The 24,524-nt window shown below is 37.4% G+C and overlaps 1 protein-coding gene across 1 annotated transcript in view; it reads left to right on the top strand.

The window, feature by feature from the left end:
- LOC309390633 (uncharacterized protein) overlaps nt 1–23,333 on the top strand; it is a 96,920-nt gene extending 73,587 nt beyond the window's left edge. Inside the window, exons 3-4 of the mRNA XM_081950170.1 lie at nt 19,981–20,049; nt 22,302–23,333. Of these exons, the coding sequence (XP_081806296.1) occupies nt 19,981–20,049; nt 22,302–22,402 (170 nt within the window). The 3' untranslated portion in view covers nt 22,403–23,333. The remainder of the gene's footprint in view (nt 1–19,980; nt 20,050–22,301) is intronic.
- Nucleotides 23,334–24,524: the final 1,191 nt, after the last annotated feature.

Genomic DNA, 24,524 nt, shown 5'->3' with positions numbered 1-24,524 from the left:
ATAATATTTGCATTGGGTTGACTAACATTAAACTGGGGAAATCGTGGACATGCCCTCATATGGGCAGCCATAAATATTAGATAAATAAGCAAACATCAGAAAGCCTTTTACAATTTTTCTTCAAGTGCCATGAATAAAATGGTAAGTAGCTGCTATTGTTGAGGATTCAGAAGACAATAGAATTTATTCTGCAATGTTAAAATGACACTCCAATGAAACGCAGCATAAGTTTAACCTTCTTCCCTCTTCTCTTCTCTAAGCCCTATATTGCTTTTAGAACAAATTGGCTGGTTTTTTTCTTCTGGGTCCCCTGTTGCTTTTTTCACTATCCACAATCTTTTCACAACAGCTGTTGTCTTTCATTTCTCTCCTATCGTTTTTTCCCAAAGCAACGATGTACCATTTCACTTCCTTCTTGTAAACTGAATTAGACATAAAGATATCATTTTTAATAACATCTGCAACATCTTGTTCTTATCAGAGTGCGCTTTCTGGCTAACTGACATGTGATGAGTCATCCCACAGTTATAAATCTTGGCATTATAGGAAAGGAATGCAGTTATAGATCTCCATTTTATGTACATAACAGTGATATTTATATAGATTTTTATAGATAGCTATAAAGTGCTAAAAAGAATAGTGGTAGTTTTAATGTTTTGTAGAACAATTTTGGAAGCACTTTCTAGAACAGGTATGCAGTATATAGCTCAGGCTGGCAATCTTTCAGCTACCATGAAGTTTGTTTTATTTCTATATGTTTGGGGGCAAAAGAGTAGGCCAAACAACTATATTCCACAAGTAAGTTGACTACAATTCCTGAGGGTTGTTGTGTGTGGTTCAGGGGAGATGTGTTATGAACTAAGTGGCTTTATCTAGGAAGATCACAAGAATTCTGAGGGCCATATCCTAACCTATGAAGTCAAAACAGCATTCCAGAGAAAAGCAGTTGCAATACATTTCCATGTCAGTGTCATCAAAGCCATATGGAGGGATCTGTTACCTTTTTATGGCTTATATATCATTTCTGTTTCCTATCCACAGAAAGATTAGAAATGACTTCATCATTCATCAGTGACTTATTGTTAAATTTCAGGGGGGGGATGTGTGATGCAAAAAATGGGGCCTTGGAGACCATGTGAAAGTCATAGACATGATTGCTCACTTTAATTCCATTTGTGTCTTGCACTTATTAGAAAATCAGAAAAGAGCACTCCCAATTTGTAGTTTTTGTCATCAACAGACATAAAATGTTTCAACCCATTAATAATGACACAACATTCCTTAAAAGATTGTGGATGGTGACTTTCTTTTGGGGCTTTTTAATCAACCGCCTTTAGTAAAAACTAAAACTATGGAGGCTTTTAAAAACAGGAAGGTTTATTTCAACATTTGCCTTGATTTGGAGCAGATTAACAAAAAAAAAAAAAAACCCGAAGGAGAGCAACCCAAGAAGCAAAATGAGTTCACACTAAAAGTGCTGAGAGATTAAATTTTATGATATCAGCATTCTATGGCTACCAAAAGTGTGAAACTCAATAAAGCTATTCAAAGGCAGATTATTAAAAAAGGAAGACAAAGATTAACTACAGGGTATGTATATATCCTAAACTGCTCTGTGCCTGGATTTCCAGACTCTCTAGATGGTATTTCTCTGTGTTATCCCTACAACTGTGGCAGGAGATGAATTAAATGATAATTTTCCCTGGAACAAATAGTATTGGGAAGAAAATGTCCAAATGCAATCTTCTGCATCAAATGACTAAAAAAATACTCCTAGCCAGTGCAAATATTTTAGAGCACTCTCCTTTTAAAGAAAGCTAGTTCAATATACAATACTTATTGAAAAACCAGCAGATGAGATATATACATTCAGAAGCAGGAATATATGGTTGAATTAGAAGATTCAGAGTGGGATCACATTTTTAAAATTCTCCAATAGGCACATTATGCTCATTTTCTTTTTTTTAAAGTCATCCTCCTCCTCCTCCTCCTCCTCCTCCTCCTCCTCCTCCTCCTCCTCCTCCTCCTCCTCCTCCTCATCATCATCATCATCATCATCATCATCATCACTTTACCAGGGAAGAATAAATCCCCTATCTGCAGTCTGATGTAATATGATTCTAAGTATCATGTTACATGATGTGATCATGTTGAATTCGTAGCTCAATAAACTTAAATTTAAAAAAAAAACACCTGAAAAATAAATGTTACTTTCTCATAAAAATAATAGTGTATCTTCATGTTTAATATATGTGTGTATGGGTGGGTGTTAAAAACATTTATAACTATGATCTTTGCAGCAAACAACAATTACAACTGAAGTTATGCGATTAATAACAGATTCCTGATGTTTACTAAATAAATAAATAAACACACACACACACACACACACACACAAATAACCCTTCTTAGGTTTCTAGTTTTTCCAATCAAAGCATACCAGAGAGAAAGAAAGTACATCTACTACTAAGAGCAACATCTTTTTTTTAAAATAGCCCCAGAAACTACTATCTACCATAATTGAAACTAAATATTTATGCCTAAAAGAATAACATGTTGGTAGGTATTCTGTAATGTCCTTCCATATTTGAAATGTAGATAAAACAGTACTGTCCCATAGGGTACAGTGCATTACATTTTCTATCACATGTCTACAAATAGTGTAAGACCTTAAACAAAGAATGCCCTATAGAGTAAAAAAAAAAAGACCAATAACTAATTAGAAGAATAGTCCTGAGGTCAATGATTAAAAAGTCGCATCTCATTTGACCTCATTATAGAATGCCCATATAGAAACTCCATGTTGATTTTGAGTTTCATTTGGGAACTCTGTGCACATAACAAGAGAGACCAATCTGCTGCACTGAGAATAGTTGCATGCAATCAAAAAGAGAGAAAAAGCCATGCAGCCAAAAGAAGAAGAAAAATCCTCAGAATTATTGCTCAGTGCAAATAAGGAAGTTGCCCCTTGGCATTATTTCTTCTAAGAAAGTAGACTCCGACAGTAATAAATGCAAATGTTCATTCCGTTGCCCCTACAAACTGATGTGTCAATTCAGTTTAACACTTCTTTGGGATAGGAAAATGTAGCTTGGAGATAAATGTCTGATATTCTGGCAGGAACATAATTCTTCATATCACTCAGGCTCCATCAACAATGAAGGTCCTAGACAAATTATTTTCACAAGGGGTGAATTTTTGGAGGCTTCCATTACTATTGAGCTACGGCTTAGACTTTGGTCATTGCCATTGTCTTATGGAGTCTTTCCAATAATTCAAGTTCACTTAATAGCATATTATGAATTGTCAATTTACTTTTGCATAGCATAATGAATTTCTTCCAACAAATTTATCTGACATATTTGATAGCACACAAGGGTCTTCCTAGAGCAGTGGAATAGAGGCATGAAGTGACAGCCAAGAGCACTGCTATTTTAAGATGAGAGCATAATTGAACACAAAATTTGTGTCCACAATAATTAGGACATAGCTGCAAAACTCTTAAATTTTAGGGCAATAACTTTATGTAATGACCTACCAGCTACATTGTTTGGGGGAAGCACCTCTGTGTTACAAAAGTGAATGACACAAGATATCAAGATTTAGAACCCCAAATATCATCAACAGTTTCACCATTCTCCTCAGATTTCAAATTATTCTTTTCTCACCTATTCTACCCCAGTGATCGAAGACAAGCAGACAGGTAGGCATGGAAATTTAACGGGAGGGTGGAATATAGTGGAGAAGCATACATTAACCATGATTGTTATGAGCAATTGGCCTATCTGTATATACAGTGTTTCTGGACAATTTTAATTCTTACAGAATGCAAGGGTTCTACAAATACTTGCCTCATTCTTTTTTTTTTCTTTTTGCAGTATAGTAACACTCTTTCTCTCTTGGCATGAAAGAAGGGGACAAACCATTTTTTTAAAAAAACAATCCATCTTCTCCTAATTTATTATTTTCAACTGCTCTCCCAACTTCTAAGACTTAGAAGTCTATATTTTGTAGATCCTTGATATTTTAGTACTCATTGGGGGGGGGGGCACATTTCAATATAACTAAGGGCCACATTCTATTCCCTGAGTTGTGAAACCCATATGAAGCAAAAATTGCATGTGATATCTCTGACAAATATAATACTATACCTCACCTTATATGAGCAAGAAGTTAAAAGAGGGAGAAGAAAGCATCAAATGGATGCTATCTGAGATTACAAAGCCATTTTAGAAAATGTTTAACTTAGGAAGGAGAAAATGGATGCCAGAAGTCAGAGAGATTACTTTAAACACAAGCCTGTCACTTTACATGATAGAAATCCTGTAATGCACTCCATCTTCCCAATATATTTGTAACATTCCGGCTGTCAAACCACAAATGAATATCAAGGCCATTACCACATCCTCTGTGTGTGTGTGTGTGTGTACCGAGCAAATATGCTGAAATTTCAATATACAGCAGCCATCCAATCACACCTGCTAAGTTCTTTATTCCTTTAATATTTAATATCAAGGATTCAATATGGCTCCTACAGTTCCTGTTTTGATAGATTCTGGCATGCATACTAACTGTCCTAGACAACTGTAAAGTGTTCTATCTATTGTTAAAAAGTTATGATATGTATGTAGTTACTTACCAAGCACATCTAAATTATATTAAAGTAAGCAAAATATATTACAATCCCCAAGGCATGGCACAACCTTTGAGTACCCCTGATATTTGGAAATTGAAAGTGGGAAAAAAATGACATGCCAATGCCAGAGAATCATCTAAAAGTACAGGAGGAGTCATAAATATTTATGATCAATTTAATTAATCTTATATTCAGATAATGTGCATTTGATACATTGCAGTCACAATAATAGTAAGTGAAGTTTTGGAACCAATGCACAATGTAAAGTATAGAAATAAAGGCAGCAGAAACTGGAGCCTTCCTAGACAACCAGAAGCATTAGACAGTGGCTTAGCTCACCATTCACCTGAATACCAATGCAGAAAAATAAAACTGAGCAAATCCAGAATTAGTTCTAGCACCATGTAAAAAGAGACAAATCAATATAGATCGTAATTTTAAGGCATTATTCAAAGGCTGCAAATTATTGAAAATTGAGAGTTTGGTTTTCTTTTTATTTTGAAAATAGTCTTGGGTTTTCAATTAGCAGCCTGAGAAAAATCAGTCTGAATGATGTTGTGTTGAGCCATCAAGTAATAGCTTAACTTTTCTTCAATAAGCTGAAGATAATAAGGACTATGGTACACTAATAAGAACTAAATTTCTAGAGTTAAAATATTGAAAACTCTGGTGAGTTATCTAAAATCATTTTAGTATAGTTCCTTCCAAATGGGGAAAAGCAAAACCCTGCTGAATTTGCATTGTAAATGGTTGGCTACAGTGGGAGATGGATTTCAAAATTTCAAGAAGAATAAGGGAATCATTTTCACAAAGACTTGAGTTGTGGGTCACTCATATAAAGTATACAAAGAGGCATAAAAATTCTCCCTCCAAAAAGGTGAGGAGAAATTGTCTTTTCCTCCCTCAGTTTCCCTTAATATTTCCCTCCAAGAATTCTCAAATGTTGAACATTTTACTCAAAGAGACTAACTCTAAAGTGCTGGGTTGAAATCAGCTGATTTGTGCAGGAAAAAAAAAACAATTTGTCTTCCCTCAACATCAATCCCATTACTTCAATCCCATTAATTCCATTAATTACAGATTTTAAGTTAGACTCTTCTCTCTTTTAGAACTTGTCTTCCTCTATTGTAGGATTTAGAATAGAAAAGGCATGAAAAAGTATGCATAGGGGAAGGGAAAGTTTCTTTGGCTCATGTCCTTAAAGTGAACTTCAGGTGAATGCATGAACAAGACTTTAGTCAGAGGGGTGTCTTCATTTTTCAAATACTTAGTCCAGCAGAAGTCAAATAAATACAGCTGAGTGATGTGATTACACCATGTGCCTTGAAAGACAATTCATTACCCTTCCTTTTGCAGCATTGACAATGTTAAAGGATTTGTATAGAGCGCCTAATACCCTACTGCTTTTGTGGAATCAAATCTTTCCTTTAAAAAAATTATCATATATCTGTTTGTATGCAAATTATATGAAAAGACAGCATACCAGAGATATTCAAATAATAAAACAAACTATAGAAGGTTGCTCTCTCTTTCTTTTTCCCATTCTTCACTGAAATGGAATATCATCATTTTGATCCCAGATTGCATTAGCTTTTGTTCATCTCTGGATCAAAATCAAATGTCATTAACTTAGCATTTGCTTGCTACTTTCCCCACTTGACTTAAATCTCTATTATGCTGTATTTCACATCTGCTCAAAAACAAAACAAAAACCAAGACAATTCTCTCATGAAGTTGCCACTGACACAGTGGTGGGATACAACCAGTATGTCCCAGTACGTGCGTACCGGTGCCTGCTGGGAGTACCAGGTACCGTTCCAGTATGGTGCTCTGGAGGGCCCACCTGCTCTCCTTACCTTTATTTGAGCTGACTGGGGCATTTGCACAGGCGCATGCAGTGTATGATGCCTGTGTGATGCTCCACCAAGCAGCTGGAGCATCGCGGGAGGTGGATATGCATGCGTGCGCTGGGTGCATGCACGTGGTGGATGCCCGGCCCCATTGCAGCGTACCAGTTGTAACAGGAGCCAGAACCCACCACTGCACTGACATGATATAAAACCTCAAGATTAGCATCATATTTAGCACATTATTCATTAGAACATGCATCATGATGGGCTTCAAATGGCATTTGCAATTAGCCAAAGAGTTATCAGCATTGAAAGTTATCTGATACAAAGAGTTGTTGGATTCTTCTGTTAATAGTCTTAGTTCTCAGCAGAAAGAAATGAGCAATCTCATTTATTGAGTCATACCAGTGCTTTAAAAAAAAATAGATGACAAGGTTGAAATGGCTAACAATCGCTCTAAAACTATGCTTGAGAAGTTCCTCATCAAACAAATAAACAAAAAGGTGAGGTATTAAGTTGACTATGGTCCAGTCCTGTATCTAGTTCTCTTCAACGCTTACATAAATAACTTGAATGAAGAGACTTTTCTTACATTCCTAGACAAAAAGTCTAAAAGTCTAGAAAACAGAAACAAAGTGTATGATTTTGACTGATTTAAAAATTTAAAAAAGAATGAAATTTAGCAAAGTGAAAACAAAGTTCCCAATTTAAATAAAAGAAAGTTATAGGCATAAGATAAAGATAGCAGGTTTGAAAGAGTATATGTAAAAAGAAACCATGTTGTGTTGGTTCATCCCCTTCCTCCAGGTCCAGTCAGAGTTGATAGGAGAGGAGAGGTGCAGTCCATGGTCTCTGCTATGTGGAGTGCTATAGGGCTTGGTGCTTTTTCCTCTCCTGTTTAACAACAATGGCATTATTACTATTTGCATTTTGTATTTATTAGTTTGTCAAACATGTACAAGATAGCAGGTATAAATATAAACATGGATATGAACAAAATAAATGAATATAAATAAATGGGGACAATAGGACAGGGACGGTAGGCACGCTGGTGCGCTTATGGACACCCCCTTTCTGGACCTCTTAGGAATGGGGTAAGGTCCACGGTAGACAGTTTAAGGTTGAAGCTGTGAGGGTTAGAGGATGCAACAATGGAGACATGTAGAGCATTCCAGGCGTTGACTACAGTGTTGCTGAACTCGCATTTTCTGCAATCAAGTTTGGAACAGTTTACTTTGAGTTTGTATCAATTGTTTTCTCATGTATAATTGAGGTTGAAGCTGAATAAGTCATTGACAGGTAAGATGTTGAAACAGACAATATTATGTACTGTGCTTTGCTCATACCACAGGCGGCACAGTTCCAGATTGTCCAAACCCAAAATTTCAAGTCTGGTGGTATAGGGAATTCTATTGTAGAATAGTACACAGATGATATTCAGTCATATGTATCTACATCTTCAGCCATCTGAGTGATGCCAAGGAAATTTGGTTTAGTGTCAGAAGGTTGTGGGTGTCTGGATGGAGAATAACAATATTTAGATCAACCCTGGTAAGTCTGCATGGTTTCGAGTTTAGGGATCCCCTGGTTTGGAGGACCTTGCATCTCTTGTTCTCTCTTAGATAGATGCTGTGCACAATTTGGGGGATCCTCCTGGACTTGTGGCTTCTACTCAATGGGCAAGCTGTGGCCAGGAAAGATTTTTCATAGCTTTATGTTGTGCCCATTGCTGAGTTAGGAGGCACTGCTTACAATCACTTATATTAGGGAGTCCTGGTGCTCTCTAATCTTGGTTGTTTGCTTGCAGATGTTCCTTTACTAGACTAGGTAATATCTTTAATGCTAGAAGGGAATGGGCTTTGTTCTTTGTTAATATACTACAATATTGTAGTATAGTTGATGTAATCTTAGTGTTAATCCCTGTCTACCTGGGTGTTGATTGCTAGCAAGGAGATCTTTTTGTTTCCTTTTTAGCTTTTTTATTGTTTCCTTTGAATGGAATGTAGAAGTTGTGTCAGGCCTGTAATTATATTCTTTTTAGGATCTTTGGCCTGCCACACTTTTTAATAATTCTCTATGCTGTTTCATTAGTGTAGTAGTTGGGAGGGGGGAATAGAAAGGAGTAGGACTGTGGAATGTATGTTGACATTCTTTTATAGAAGCTAAGGTCATCTTTTGTCTCCGCACATCGACACCTGGCCGGAAGAAGATGGGTGTACATGCCAGCGTGGAAGATGATGATTGGAACATGTGATTGATTTGTGGGTGTGGGGAGAGATCATGAACTTTCAACTGGGTGAACTTACAGGATGTAATTCAGAGTTGGAATTTTCCATAGCCATGCTAACATGCCTGCGGAATAAATTGCACCTTTAAGGATGTTTTGCCTTGGACAATGATTTATTTCTGCATGGTATTTAGAACCCTAACAAGTTGTTTATCTCTATGTGCCTGTTGATGGTTGGTATGTCTGAGGCCAAACTTCCAGGAATTCCATAGGCTTATTGGAGTTAGCTTGGTCTAAGGTGCTCACAGTTTCTTAGTTGAAACAATCAAGCAATAAACAACAGTCTAGTCAAAGAGCTACCAAGGATCAACCCACCAATACTAACAAGGCAAGCTATTGTATATAAACAGAGAAGAAACTTTATTTATAGAAACATCTCTCCCCAGTGGTGTTTATTTACTATCCTGTTAAATCTGACAGAAGATGAATGTTCCAGGTACCATCTGTAACAAAGAGCACCTGTTGGCACCCAGGGGGGACTGTTTTCTGTCTTGCTAAGCATCATCTGGAACTTCACCTATCCAGAAATTAAAAATACCTGAACTCTACTGGCCCTTTCCAAAGCACCAAAAACTTGGGGTTTTCCTCAATTGTTACCCTAATAGTATGATTTTATCATTATTTGGGGTGTTTGTGGGTGTTCACAGCTGCTGCTTTTATGTTACTTCTGTTGTCTTTAATTTTGGTTGTTTTATTGCTTTTACTCTCTTTTAATTTTTAACCCCCCAGAGTCATGTGTAGGAGATGGACAGCCTATAAATGTATTAAATAAAAATAAATTTTAAAGAAATCTTGAACTTGTAGTTACTTACAAAATGAACAGGCAACAGTAGTGTGCTGTGGTTGTTAAAACAGCAAATCTCTTTTTAGGCTGTATCATGCATAATAATCTAATTTTATTCTTGCTTTATTTATGGGAAGTAACAGTTCCAATTTTGTGATCTTTACTGGAATCCTGCAAATTAATTATCTGTCTCTCCAACGAGGCCTCAGAGAAAGGAGCCGCATGCATTGCCTCTCACCTTATGATATATGAGTTTGCACTGGCATCCCTCTGAGATTCTGCCAGCTGTTTTAATTTCTGATGGAATACACCTCCTTGATTATAACTCACCTGATTTTCTTTCGGGACAGAGGAAATGGTTGCAGCAGAGTTATTCATTTTTCAGAAGCTCTATGGCTCCATAGCAAAAGAGGAAAAAAAATCCTGCTGGAGGCTTAGGAAAAACATATTTTAATATATATTTTCCTCCTACTGTTTTAATTCCTCTGTTGTTTTTGAAGAATCACACGGTCTTGCAAACATTAAAAAACCAGACGGAATAACAAAAGATGAAAGATACCTAACCCAAAATAAACTAGCATTTAAAAAATTGTCTGATCACTAGAAAACTTTTATTGGAATATAGAACTATTACCACATTGTTTAAAAGCAAGAATGGGGGAAATCAATCAGGCATACTGAACTGCATTTTAGAAACTCCTTTTTTTTTTTTTTTTTTGTAGTGACACACTTTCCCCAAACTCACCAATTGGACAGAGAAGCAAGCCTGGATCAATGAATATAAAGAAGTATAATATGGATTGTGTTGCCACCTGTTGTTGGAGAGAGTCTATTGCAATTGCCTAAATCTAGCTATATGAGTGTAGGCATTGTCTCGCCAACACAATTTCATCTGGCTAACTGCCCCCTCCTTGTTGTTATCATTTACTCTGAAATTTCTTACTGATATTTGATATTTCTCCTGCATCTTTTAAATTCCAATTGTTGCTCGAGCAAAACTAAAAACTAGAGTTAAAACATATCAAGAACAGTTGCAGGAATCAGGTATGTCTATTTTAATGAAAATAAGGACTAGGGGTGACATGATAGCAGTCTTCCAAAATCTAAGGAGCTGCCACAAAGAAGAGGAGGTCAACCTATTTTCCATAGCACCAGAAGGCAAGACAAGAAGCAATGGGTGGAAATCAATCAAGGAGAGAAGCAATCTAGAACTAAGGAGAAATTTTCTGACAATGAGAATAATACATCAGTAGAATGGGTTGCATTCAGAGGTTGTGGGTGCTCCATCACTGGAGGTTTTAAAGAAGGGATTGGATAGTCATTTGTCTGAAATGATATATAATACAATAGCAGAGTTGGAAGGAACCCTGGAGGTCTTCTAGTCCAACCTCCTGCCTAGACAGGAAACCATATATCATTCCAGACAAATGGCTATCCAACATCTTCTTAAAGACTTCCAGTGTTGGGGCATTCACAACTGCTGGAGGCAAGCTGTTCCACTGATTAATTGTTCTAACTGTCAGGAAATTTCTCCTCCATTCTAAGCTGCTTCTCTCCTTGATTAGTTTCCAACCATTGCTCCTTGTTCTACCCTCACATGCCTTGGAGAATAGTTTGACTCCCTCTTCTTTGTGGCAACCCCTGAGATATTGGAACACTGCTATCATGTCTCCCCTAGTCCTTCTTTTCATTAAACTAGACATACCCAGTTCCTGCAACCGTTCTTCATATGTTTTAGTCTCCAGTTCCTAATCATCTTTGTTGCTCTTCTCTGCACTCTTTCTAGAGTCTCCACATCTTTTCTACATCGTGGCGACCAAAACTGAATGCAGTATTCCAAGTGTGGCCTTACCAAGGCATTATAAAGTGGTATTAACACTCCACATAATCTTAATTCAATCCCTCTGTTTATGTAGCCCAGAACTGTGTTGGCTTTTTTGGCAGCTGCTGCACACTGCTGGCTCATATTTAAATGGTTGTCCACTAGGACTCCAAGATCCCTTTCACAGTTACTACTACTGAGCAAGGTACCACCTATACTATACATGTGCATTTCGTTTTTCTTGCCTAAATGTAGAACCTTACTCTTTTCACCATTGAATTTCATTTTATTAGATAGTGCCCAATGTTCAAGTTTGTCAAGATCCTTCTGTATCTTAAACCTGTCTTCTGGAGTGTTGGCTATTCCTGCCAGCTTGGTGTCATCTGCAAATTTGATGAGTTCCCCATTTATCCCCTCATCCAGATCATTGATGAAGATGTTGAAGAATACTGGGCCTAAAACAGAGCCTTGGGGTACTCCACTGCATACTTCCCTCCATGTAGAGGCAGTTCCATTGAGGACTACACATTGAGTGCGGTTGGTCAGCCAGTTACCAATCCATCTGGTGGTGATGCTGTCTAACCCACATTCTTCTACTTTATCTAGTAGTAGGTTATGGTCTACCTTATCAAAAGCTTTACTGAAGTCCAAGGAAACTATATCGACGGCATTCCTCTGGTCCACTAATTTTGTCACTTTGTCAAAGAATGCAATAAGATTAGCCTGGCATGACCTGTTTTTGACAAACCCATGTTGGCTTTTGGCTATTACTTTATTTGCTTCTAGTGTTCACTAATTCGTTGCTTGATTATCTTCTCCAGAAACTTTCCTGGTATTGAGGTCAGGCTGATAGGTCTATATTTTCCTGGATCTATTTTTTTTCCTTTTTTGAAGATGGGAACCACATCAGCTCTTTTCCAGTTCTCTGGCAGTTCCCCGGTGCTCCAGGATCTCTAAAAGATATAGTTCAGTGGTTCTGAGATCTCGTCTGCCAGTTCCTTCAGAACCCTGGGGTGTAATCCATCCAGTCCTGGTGATTTGTACTCGTCTAGGGTAGACACATACCCACTTACCATTTTCTTCCCTATTTCAATTTGTGTTCCTAATCTGATTTTTTTGGTGCTGATTTTGATAGGTTGGACTGTTTTATCCCTTTGTGTAAAGACAGATGCAAAAAATGAATTAAATAGTTCCGCTTTCTCCCTGTTGCTTGTCACCTTCTTGCCACTTTCTCCCAACAATGGACCAATTGTTTCCTTTTTCTTGCTTTTAACATGTTGGAAGAAGCTTTTTTGTTGTTTTTTACTTTTGTGACAAGCCTTTTTTCATTGTGAGCCTTAGTTTTCCTTTCTTCATCTTTACAGGCTCGGGCTTTTTGCTGATATTCTGCCTTAGTTATGTCCCCTCTTTCCACTTTTTATACTTAACTTTTTTGTCTTTCAATTTGTCAGATAGTTCTTTATGCAGCCATGCTGGTTTCTTTTGGGAGCTGTTATTTTTCTTCTTCATTGGTATTGTGCTAGACTGAGCTTTTGTAATCTCATTTTTCAAAATTTCCCAAACTTCTTGAGTTTTTTTCCCCTTGAGGATTCTCATCCATCGAATTCTTCACACGCTCTCTCTAAGTTTATTGAAATTAGCTCTCTTAAAATCCAAGACTCTAGTTTGACTTTGTTCTACTACTTGTGTTTGCATAATGTTGAATTCCAATATTGCATGGTCACTTGCCCCCAGGGTTCCTATGGCTTCAACACCTTCTATCACTTCCTCTCTGTTAGTGAGAATTAAGTCTAATATGGCCGATCCCCTTGTTCCCTTCTCTAATTTTTGGGAAACAAAGTTGTCTGCTAGGTTCGTTAGGAACCTATTGGATCTTCCACTTGGTGCAGAGTTTGTTTCCCAGTTGATGTCAGGGTAGCTAAAATCCCCCTTTACTATTGTGGTGTGCTTCCTACATACCTTAGTTAGCTGACTAGCAAAAAGTTCATCTACTTCCTCTGCTTGGTTGGGTGGCCTGTAGTATAGACCTATGGCAAAGTCGTTCCCCCCCCCCCAACCTTTAATATTGACCCAAATGCATTCAAGATAGTTTCATCATTGTTGTGCTCTATTTCTGTAGAGATGTAGTTATTTCTTATATATAGTGCAACTCCACCTCCTCTTTTATTTGGTCTATTTCTTTTAAATAATTTAAATCCTTCTAGCTGTATGTTCCATTTCTGGGTTTCATCCCACCAAGTTTCTATAATGGCAAAAATATCTCCCCTCATTTACTTGAATCTCTAATTCACCCTGTTTATTCCTCATACTCTGTGCATTGGTGTATAGACATTTGAGTCCATTTTGATTGACCCTGTGTTTACTGTCTACATAACCTGTGTTATGCCTGACTGCCCCTATTTTCTTGCCACTTGTATGATTCATGCACATAGTATGGCATTCACTATTAAATGCTTGGTTTTGCTTGACAGCAGGAGTGATACTCTTACCTGCACAAACATCTGTGTTACATGCACTGATAACCCTATGAGTTTTAGATTGCTGGAGACAGAAATGTTCTGTATCCATTAATTCTCTGGCTCCGCTGTTCAGTTTAAGTGTTTATCCAGAAAATCTGTGAATTTAATGCCAAGTAACTCAGTTCCTTTCTTGGATGGGTGCAAACCATCTCTTTTGTACAGTTTTTCATTGGACCAGGCATCATGACTAATAAAACCGTAGCCTTCCCTTTTACACCACTCCTTTAGCCACACATTAAACTCTGCTAAACGCTGGCCCTTCCCTTTTTGTTCCTTATATACTGGTAAAACCCATGAAAAGATAAGCCTACAACCTACACTACTAAGTTCATGCCCCAAGCTCTGGAAATCATTCTTCACAGAAAGTACATCTTTTTGGGACAGATCATTTGTGCCAAGATGTATAATAGCATCAATGTCACAGTCCTTACTTGCATTCTTGACTATCTTAAGAATACACCTCTTGTCTCTGCTGGCAGTAGCCCCTGGCAGACACCTGACCTCTTTTAAAACCTCCATATCCTTTCCTAAATTTACATCCTTACAATTGAATCAACAACCAGAAGGTGACTTCTCTTTTTACATACCTTGATCTTCTTGTGCGACTGATGTGTGATACCTGGGTCCCCATTTTGTCTTTCCAAAGGAAGTTCTTCATTTTGGACCATGATCCTGCTTATTTGAGTCATCATTATCACAACTACCTTGACCTGTCTCTTTAGTGTCCCCATTAAGGTCAGCAAGGACGCTATATCTGTTATGCTGGGTCACAGCAAAAGCTTTGTGTTTATGGTTCACAGCTCTCATCCTGCCAGATCCCATGGTTGTCCGGACTACTCTTCTCCTGCAGGATGTTTGCGGTAGTGGGGCCTGATAGCGTGGCGTTTCCATAGTGTGGAATGGCCAAATTGGGCACCTAATTTCTGCTTGGAGAGCACAGATTAGAGATTCTAGATAGATAAGCTGTCTATGTAGACTAATAATTTGTTTACAAAGGGGACAGTATCCAAATTTGAAAAGAGTACTATGAAAGACAGGTGCAAAACAGTTATTACATTGAACTAAGCCGGTCATTTTGAAATAAAATAAAATCACGATTTCAAGTGCACTAATCCAGAATGTATTATTCCTATTTTGGTTTATTTATAAACCAAATAAATACATGATTCGTGCGCCATTAGGCATGCAGGCTACTACCTAGTCCTCTTTGTCTCTCTGACTCCCCTCTTGTAGCCAGCAGCTCCAATCACCAGCCTCAGGAAGGTTCAAATTAAATGGAGTTAAAGGGTCCCTACCTTTGTCTCTCTGACTCCCCCCTTGTAGAAAACAGCTCCAATCACCAGCCTCAGTGAAGTTCAAATGAAATAGAGTTAAAGGGCCCCTACCTTTGTCTCTCTGACTCCTCCCTTGTAGAAAACAGCTCCAATCACCAGCCTCAGGAAGGTTCAAATGAAATGGAGTTAAAGGGCCCCTACCTTTGTCTCTCTGACTCCTCCCTTGTAGAAAACAGCTCCAATCACCAGCCTCAGGGAAGCTCAAATGAAACGGAGTTAAAGGGCCCCTACCTTTGTCTCTCTGACTCCCCCCTTGTAGAAAACAGCTCCAATCACCAGCCTCAGGGAAGTTCAAATGAAATAGAGTTAAAGGGCCCCTACCTTTGTCTCTCTGACTCCCCCCTTGTAGAAAACAGCTCCAATCACCAGCCTCAGGGAAGTTCAAATGAAATAGAGTTAAAGGGCCCCTACCTTTGTCTCTCTGACTCCTCCCTTGTAGAAAACAGCTCCAATCACCAGCCTCAGGAAGGTTCAAATGAAATAGAGTTAAAGGGCCCCTACCTTTGTCTCTCTGACTCCCCCCTTGTAGAAAACAGCTCCAATCACCAGCCTCAGGGAAGTTCAAATGAAATAGAGTTAAAGGGCCCCTACCTTTGTCTCTCTGACTCCCCCCTTGTAGAAAACAGCTCCAATCACCAGCCTCAGGAAGGTTCAAATGAAATGGAGTTAAAGGGCCCCTACCTTTGTCTCTCTGACTCCTCCCTTGTAGAAAACAGCTCCAATCACCAGCCTCAGGAAGGTTCAAATGAAATGGAGTTAAAGGGCCCCTACCTTTGTCTCTCTGACTCCTCCCTTGTAGAAAACAGCTCCAATCACCAGCCTCAGGAAGGTTCAAATGAAATGGAGTTAAAGGACCCCTACCTTTGTTTCTCTGACTCCCCCCTTGTAGAAAACAGCTCCAATCACCAGCCTCAGGGAAGTTTAAATGAAATGGAGTTAAAAGGCCACTACCTAATCCTCTTTGTCTCTCTGACTCCCCTCTTGTAGCCAGCAGCTCCAATCACCAGCCTCACAGAAGTTCAAGTTATAGGGCAGGGCTGTCAAACTCCCAGCCCCCGGGCTGGATGCGTCATGCACTGGCTACATCTATTTTAGCAAAGGGGGGTAAAGTCCAAATACATCACATGATGCTGCCATGATGACATGAGTTTGACATCCCTGATATAGGATTTCCTGCTTGAGCCGGGAGTTGGACTAGAAGGCCACCAAGGTTCCTTCCAACTCTGTTATTCTGTTAAAACTATACAAAGAAGACAACTATATTTAGGTGAATGCAATCCTCCAAAAAATTTTGATTGCACAAAGTTTGTACTCCCCAAATATTTGTTACTGCAACCTTGCTTTTATTTTTTTTCAAATCCATGCCAGGTGAATCAGGATGGGAGGAGGAAGGTCTCTGCATATATCTTTTACAAAAGAAAAACACTAGGAAAGGTCTACTGAACTGATATAAATTAGCTAAAAAAAACTAATGGTGAAATAAATAAATACTTTTGGTTATACCTTTGATCAGTATTGCCTCTTCCCATTACTAAATAAACAGAAAAAATAAACAGAAAAAAAACCACTGGGGTTTTACTAGCTTCTATCTCATCAAAGGAGGGGCAAACTGTTTGTTAAACCTGCATCTACTATGTTCTACACTGATAAGAGTATATTAAGGCAAGGAAACCTGTGGAAGAACAAAGTTAATACAGAAAGTAAATTAATCAAGAGAACAGGAAAGGCATGACTTGTATTGGCCAAAAGAATAACCTTGCATCTCTCAATACTTATTAAGGGGGCGGGAGATCCATTCAACTGAAAGTATTTCAAAGAAAAAGGCACATGATTTTTTTGTAAATAACTTTGAATAATGACAGGAACTTCTATTATATATTTTTCCCTTAGTGAGAAAGACTAGATAGTGTTGGGAGCACAAAATCCTAGATTTATTCCACCTCCATTCTGCTCTAAATTTCTTTCCTCTTTTACCTTTCACAATTTTTCCTCAAACCTGGTGACAAGATAAAGACCAACCTGCAAAAAGAAAATAGCATATCTTTTATTAAAACATCACTGAAAATGTCTTAGGTGAATTGTTAGCTCTGTTTTACTTCATAGCCTCATTGGGGATCCAAACTTAATATACATTTTATTTCCTTTTAGAAATAAGTGCAGTTCTTTTGTAGCTCTTTTAGGATATTCCATGTCACAATTAATTATCTGGAACCATCGTATTCACTGATGAACATTGGCTAGAAGAAATCCATTCTCCAAATTAATACAGGATTTGGAGAGTAGCCCAGTAGTTGCCCTGTAAGATTACAAGAAGAAAAAAAATGTGCACATGCCTTGCACATGAGTTAATAATACAAACATCAATTAAGGAGAACTGTGTTTGACTCTTAAAAACAAAAGAAAAAGATGTTGCAATATTTCCACATCTTCTAAAATAACTCTAAATTTGAAGGCTGGCCTTATTGTGTGTAATGATCCAAGCAGATCAGGATGACAAATATTGATATTTGCTGTCAAAACTGCTTGAATGTTTTCTCTATATACTAAAAGACATTCATGTCATTACATAGCATCAGAACAGAACTATAAAAACTCCAAGCAACTAAGTTTTCAGGGAATCCTGCCCGAATTGTCTTTGGATATTATGCATGGATACATTCAGTGCCATCATTATCATCATCAAAGGAAGATGTAAATAGACCTTTTCTGGTTATGTTGAGGTAATCAGATAGTGGGTGTTTCTAAAATTTTCCAGTACATCTATTCTGCTGAAGAATTCGCCCAGATTTCCACAGACAACATTATTTTCATCCAAATTGTTCAGTCAGTTTTAGTCTTTACAAATTGCCTCCACCAAGGAATCCCAATCCATATTTATCAGGGCATATAATAGCACAATGCATGCCACAGCTCTTATGTAATTAGGTAAAGGTAAAGGTCCCCTCGCACATATGTGCTAGTCATTTCCAACTCTCCATTTCAAAGCCGAAGAGCCAGCACTGTCTGAAGATGCCTCCATGGTCATGTGGCCGCCATGACTAAACACCGAAGGTGCACAGAACACTGTTACCTTCCCACCAAAGATGGTTCCTATTTTTCTACTTGAATTTTTACCTGCTTTTGAACTGCTAGGTTGGGAGAAACTGGGACAAATAACGGGAGGTCACTCCATTACACGCTGCTAGGGATTCAAACTGCCAACCTTTCTGATGAACAAGCTCAGCGTCTTAGACACTGAGCCACCGCATCCTGTATTCTAATCCTGTATTCTAATCCTGTAATTAGAAAGAAAGAAATAATTTTCATCCATGTTGGATAACTGAAGTCTACAGATAGAATTGAAAGAATGGATAGCATTTAAGCGATGAATCATTTACATACTGGAAAGCGCTCATAGAAAGCAACATTCCTGACACTTAATTTATGTCATTTCTTTCCCAAGTGGGCATTTAGCAGGTAGCTGCCAATAAAAACCATTGCCCCCTGTATGGTATTTTCGCCTGGTTATTTATCCTGTGATATGGAGTTTTGGGTTTTTCAAAGCTGATTTTATGTTTGCCATTCTGTAATTTGCATTTCATCTTTATTTTCCCATTTATTTTGTTCCCTTGAATTGCAAGTTCCTAACATGGCAGCTAAATCACTCTGAGCTCATGGGATACCATGAAATATAAATCAAATAAATAAATCTCATTATAAGAACTACCGCAACATTGATTTCATCACCTTGGTAGGGAAAATAAACTGCTGTGCTGTTAACCATAGAAATTGGCAAGACTGTCACTAATCACAGGCTTTGGAGTTGAAGAAACAAGTAGTGCATACAAACCTGATTATGAATATATGAACTTAGTAAAATGTCCTTAAGAGTTCAGGAATGGAGTGCAACAGGAGACCTAAAAAAGGGATATATTAAACCTCGAGATACAATATTTTCCTATGTGCTATAAACAGAGGAAGAAAGCCTTTGATGGAGAAAGTATCAATGAGCCTGATTAAAAGACACATATTTAACTTCCTCATTGAGAAGTACATTTGTCTGCTGTGGTAAACCTAACTAAGATTTAAATTTAAATTTCAGGCTACTTTCAATTCTGGCTACTGTTTTCTGATTCTATTCTTCAAAAGATTCCTTCAGTATCTTAATTGTCATAACCATCTTGCAGCCCTGTATATATTTTCCTACATAACATCTTTATTCCCATATACTATACTGTCCAGAGGTGGTATTCATCCAGTTCTAACAGGTTCTGGAGAACCGGTAGTGGAAATTTTGAGTACTTCGAAGAACCAGCAAATGGGCTGGCCCTGCCCTCGCTGCCTCCCAGCCTCCCAACTGATCTTCTTTTGTTACCCTGAACGGGAGAACAGAGCTGGGAAGCAGGTTAGTGGGGTGGGGAGGGAATGGGGATGTTGCAGTATCCTTCCCCTGCCATGCCCACAAAGCAATGCCCATAAAGCCACACCATGCCCACAAAGCCACACCTATAGAACCGATAGTAAAAAAAATTGAATCCCACCATTGATAGTGTCCATTTTTTGAAATTATGAAAACGTTTATCTACATTGAATCTTGTAAAAACCCAAATAGGATCCAATTCCTATGTTATTCATACTTTATAATTGATCTAATTGTAAGTTTCAATATTTGATTGTTTTTGGACTTAGTCTATTTATAACTTTTTATAAGCAAAATAATTTAGCTTTTTGCTGTTTATTTCATATTCTTTTTGTTTTGTTTCTTTCAGACTTTAAGACAGACTTTTCTAACTTGTCATTCAGAAGATTTGAAATAGGAGGACCCCGGAAGCGTCCAGGTGAGAATGGCTGGGGAAATAGCGAGCTCTGTGGAGCTATGCAAAAACCCAGCTGGCAAACTGCCACCAGGATCGGAAACATCCTGAAGGGACGGGGATCAAGGAGAGGTGTTTCAGGCAACTGCGGAGAGTGAGGCAAGCTCTCCAACAGGTCAGAAACAATGCTCGCCAGAGATCGATGGCGGGGGTGGCCAAAAGAAAGAGGGGGAACTATTGGCGATTAAATATTAAGCCCAAGGAGAATTGATCAATACAATTGGAACTGGAGGAATTCAAAGAAACAAAAGGGAGAAAAATTGGAAAATCTACACATGGATTCTGAGCTTTTGGTTCAATTTTTGGTAACTTTTGACAAATTATCAATTTGATTGCATAGAGAGACAGTTACAGCCACCTACTGGAGAGAAAAAGCATAATAACATTTTGAAACAAAGCTGTTGAAGAAGGGTGTGGTCCTTTTCTATTATTTGACTTCATTTTGCTTTCAGCTGAGGAAGAAAATAAAAGATCTTTGAAGTGAACTGGACTATTTTGGGACTTGATATTAAAGAGTGGAAATAAGAAGAGGGATTGAATTAACTGTGGTAAAATATATAGACATTAAAAGTATGTTAAATCTGAACATGGAGGGTAGGATGTTTGAGGAATTGCTGGAAATGTTTAAAAAATGCACGAGCAACATTAAAAGGTAATAAAGAACCAGAAAAAGAGCCAGAAAAATTGCTGAAACACAAAGAACAGGGGATAGGAGAGGAACAGACAAGGAACATAAATGTGAAACAAGAAGTTAACAATGTAGAAAAAAGAAATGAAAAATAAAATTCATTTGGACAATGCTATTGAGATTCACAGAGGCCCAGAAAGAGTAGAGAGGAAAAAAGGAAAATGGTATCCAAAAAAGAAATTAGCCAAAAATAGAGAGAGAAGCAATAGGAAGTAGAAAAGAAAAAATGCTGGGGAAAGCCATCCAAACAATCTATCAAAAAGTGATAGAAAAAAATCAGGAGAAAAGATATAAGACATACAAAGGAAAAAAAGGGGGGGGGGAATCTAGGAACAGGGAACTAGTAAAATGAAAAGAAATATCTAAATCATGGCAACAGTATGTATCTAATATGTGAATGAACTTTACTAATACTTTTAAGTGTGTAAATTAATTATGTTAAATGCTTATTACATTAAAAAAACTGAATTTGAAGATACATGTTATTTACAGAAAACAGATGGAAAGGGAATGATAAATTTGTTTTTATTTCTAAAGGGAAGAAAAAAAGACACTGTTTATGTATATAATAAAAATTATAAGTTGGAGAATCTGAGAAGAAAAGAAATACAGCTAAAATTGGAAATGGAAATATAATGTAAAATGAATTATGTATATGTGAAAACGTTAAAGGGAGAAAACCAGACAATATTCTGTCTACAAAAGAATTTTAATTATTTAACAAAAACAAAAACAAAAACTTTGTTTGGAAAAAAAAGATCTGAAATAGCTTAGAAGTCATTAATGACCAATTTCTGAAAGTGATTAAAATATGAAGTTTGTGAATTTACTATGGTTATGAACAAAATGGCTAATTATGTTGTCTCACGGTGCCAAACCCATAGAAAACTGTTGTCTTCCAGTCACCTTGGGGCAGGCGCCATGTGGAGCAGTGGTGGGTTCCTACTGGTTCAGACTAGTTCAGCTGAACTGGTAGTGGTTTGGCGGCCTGGGTCACTGGAACCAGCAGTGACCAAGGCCTGCCAAGCCCCCAAACCAGTTCTCCAGGCGACACCATAGTTGACGTCATCTTACTTTTTGCTTCTGCGCATGCACAGAACAATTTTTATTCTACTGTGCATGTGCGCGCAGCCCACATCAAGTGTGCAGTGCACATCAAGCGTGCAGCGTGCCTACAAGCAAACTGGCAGTAGTGCCTGCTGGAACCCATCCCTGATGTGGAGTATATGTGGGCAATCTCCCATCCCCTCCTTATCAGTATAGATTCAAAGGAACTAGTCTACTCACTGATTCTTTGGTCTTTGTTGTGGTGATTGGTTCTGTTTTTGCAGAGCCATCTTCAATTTGCCCTACCTCTCCCAGAAACCTATCAGTTTCTTTTCAAATTGATGAAATAGTATTTACTTTCAAACATTTGTTTCAAATGAGAATTTTGAATTTAAAATTAATGGGAGTACTATGGTATTGCCATATTTATTTCATGATGACATCCAGTATCCTGTATTTTGTTTTCAAACCATTTCTTCAGTGAACAGCAGCCTTCTGGATTCTACAAACCCAATCAATCCCAAGGGTCAACATCCTGACAGAACATTAAACTTTATCAGGTCCATCAGTGGGCTAAGCTAAACTTCAGGGTGGCAGAAGATATGTCCATCTTGCAACACCCGAACTAACAGTGCTACTTCATAGAAAACAAGCTAAAAATGCCACCAGAAGAAATTCTCAAGCACCCTTTCAATGGTGAAGAAGAGAAGCCTCCAAAGAAAACCTTTTAAAGATTTGCAGAATGGATTTCTGCAGAGCATTTATTTAAACACAAAAATAGAAAAGAGGCATCATGATGTTATTACATAAAGTGAATTTGTTGTGAAATTACTGGATGAACAGATAAGTAATGGCTGTTACTAATTGCAGGTGTATATCAACAAAACTGTCTTTATGTATTTATTAGATTTATCCCCTACTTTTGTCGAGATGAAATTCAAAGGTCTACACGTATATACTGTATGAACTTTCTTGATACTCTCCCATTCCACACTTACCAAAGCAAAACTGTCTGAGTTCCAACTAGGGCATTTTAAAAATCTCTCAAGATGAAAAAAAATAGTATCTTGTCATTAAGAACACCTTGAAATTAACTGACAGGGGTTTGTTGCCCAGTAAGTCTTAAGGTCCCATGAGAAAAGAAAAGAAAAGAAAGAAAAAGCCAGAACTGAACTGGAACTCTCTTGAGAAAAATATGTTGAAATATAAAATCAGATACATTTATTGTACTGGGTGCCTAAGACTAAGGTGTTTGCACTCTGGTACTCCAGAGAGATAGCAAGAAATGGCTGAGAATATATATGAAAGAACAGAATCACCAAGAGACTACAGATAACCACAATCTTAGAACAGAAAAAAGACCTGTGAGGAAAGACAGGAAATTATGATCATAACCTTTGCTATGTAGGTTCTCCAGCATGTTTCTGAAGGATGAGATAATAAAATATCTGAAGAAATATGAGCAGGGTTTCATAAAGAGTAAATCTTGTGTGAGAAATCTAATGCAATTTTAGATGAGATATTGCTGATATTAAATTGTGGGCAGACATACAAGGTCAAATGCGACTTCACGATTTCTATACAGCTCCTTCTAAATATTTTCCATCGGCATATAGTTTTATGCTTGTAAATAAAATTCAGTTGCGCTAACAAATACATGAGTTGGTATATTGAATAAGAAGCAGCTTGTGATTATATCTCTCCAGGGAACGTTAGCAAGGAGATGCCATCATTGCAAACATCATAAATGAAATTAATCTTAAAAATTGAAATTGCAATAGAAATAGCACAATATCACAATGGATATTTCACTTTTAACACTTCTTATTTGGAAGAGACAAATAAACATCAGCTTTTCTTCATTTGCATTTCTCTAGTCTTAAAATTCATTTCTTTTGTTTCTGTATCTTTGAGGGTTTCCTGTATAATAATTCTTAGGTGCTCCTGTGTGCATTGCTCCATTAGATTTTTGTATTGCAATTTATCTGAATACACACACTAAACAATGTTTCCTAGCATAATCAATTTTATAAATTATTTTCTGTAATATGCATTCTTGTCTGTACCTTCCCTGAACTGGTACAACTTGCACTGTTTTGATTGGGAAATTAATTCACAAATTTAGAAATAATTGTGTTTTTATTCATACATTTGAAATGCATGAAGCTGAGCCAAACTTAAATAAAGAAGTAAATCCATTCTCCCACATTTACCTGCCAGTTCAGTTACCAGATCATTTTTAACATGTCAGATTCAAGAAGATAATATGCATATTGCCAAGATTCCAAATCCACCTTAAAACCCACATATGAAATTTATCTGGATAAAATCAATTCATATACAGTAGACTTCCATGGGAGCTGATGCCCATAAGGCATATATTTCAGGGTTCCTGCACAATAAATTACCATCTCTGATGGTAAAAATTAGAACTGATAAACAATGAAATAAGTCGTGTTTATAGTATGTTAAAAGCATTGTATTATTTTACAGCTTTTTAAATAATCTATTAAATGAATACTAACTTAAAAGTATAGTCCTATTACCTGTCTCTATAGAAATTGATGTCACTGGCTTCAGGGAATTAAAGAGCTGTGGGAGTTATTTACTTTTTATCTCATAATCATTTGGAGAACTTAAAGATCAGTAGATGTATTGTTATGCTGCTGTTTGTTTCCCTGGGTTTTTATCAAAGTTGATGGAT

The sequence above is a fragment of the Natrix helvetica genome (genome assembly GCF_964273705.1).
Source record: "Natrix helvetica genome assembly, chromosome: 4".
Taxonomy (NCBI): domain Eukaryota; kingdom Metazoa; phylum Chordata; class Lepidosauria; order Squamata; family Natricidae; genus Natrix; species Natrix helvetica.
The sequence above is the reverse complement of the archived record's forward strand: the minus strand, read 5'-3'. Positions and strand labels throughout refer to the sequence as shown.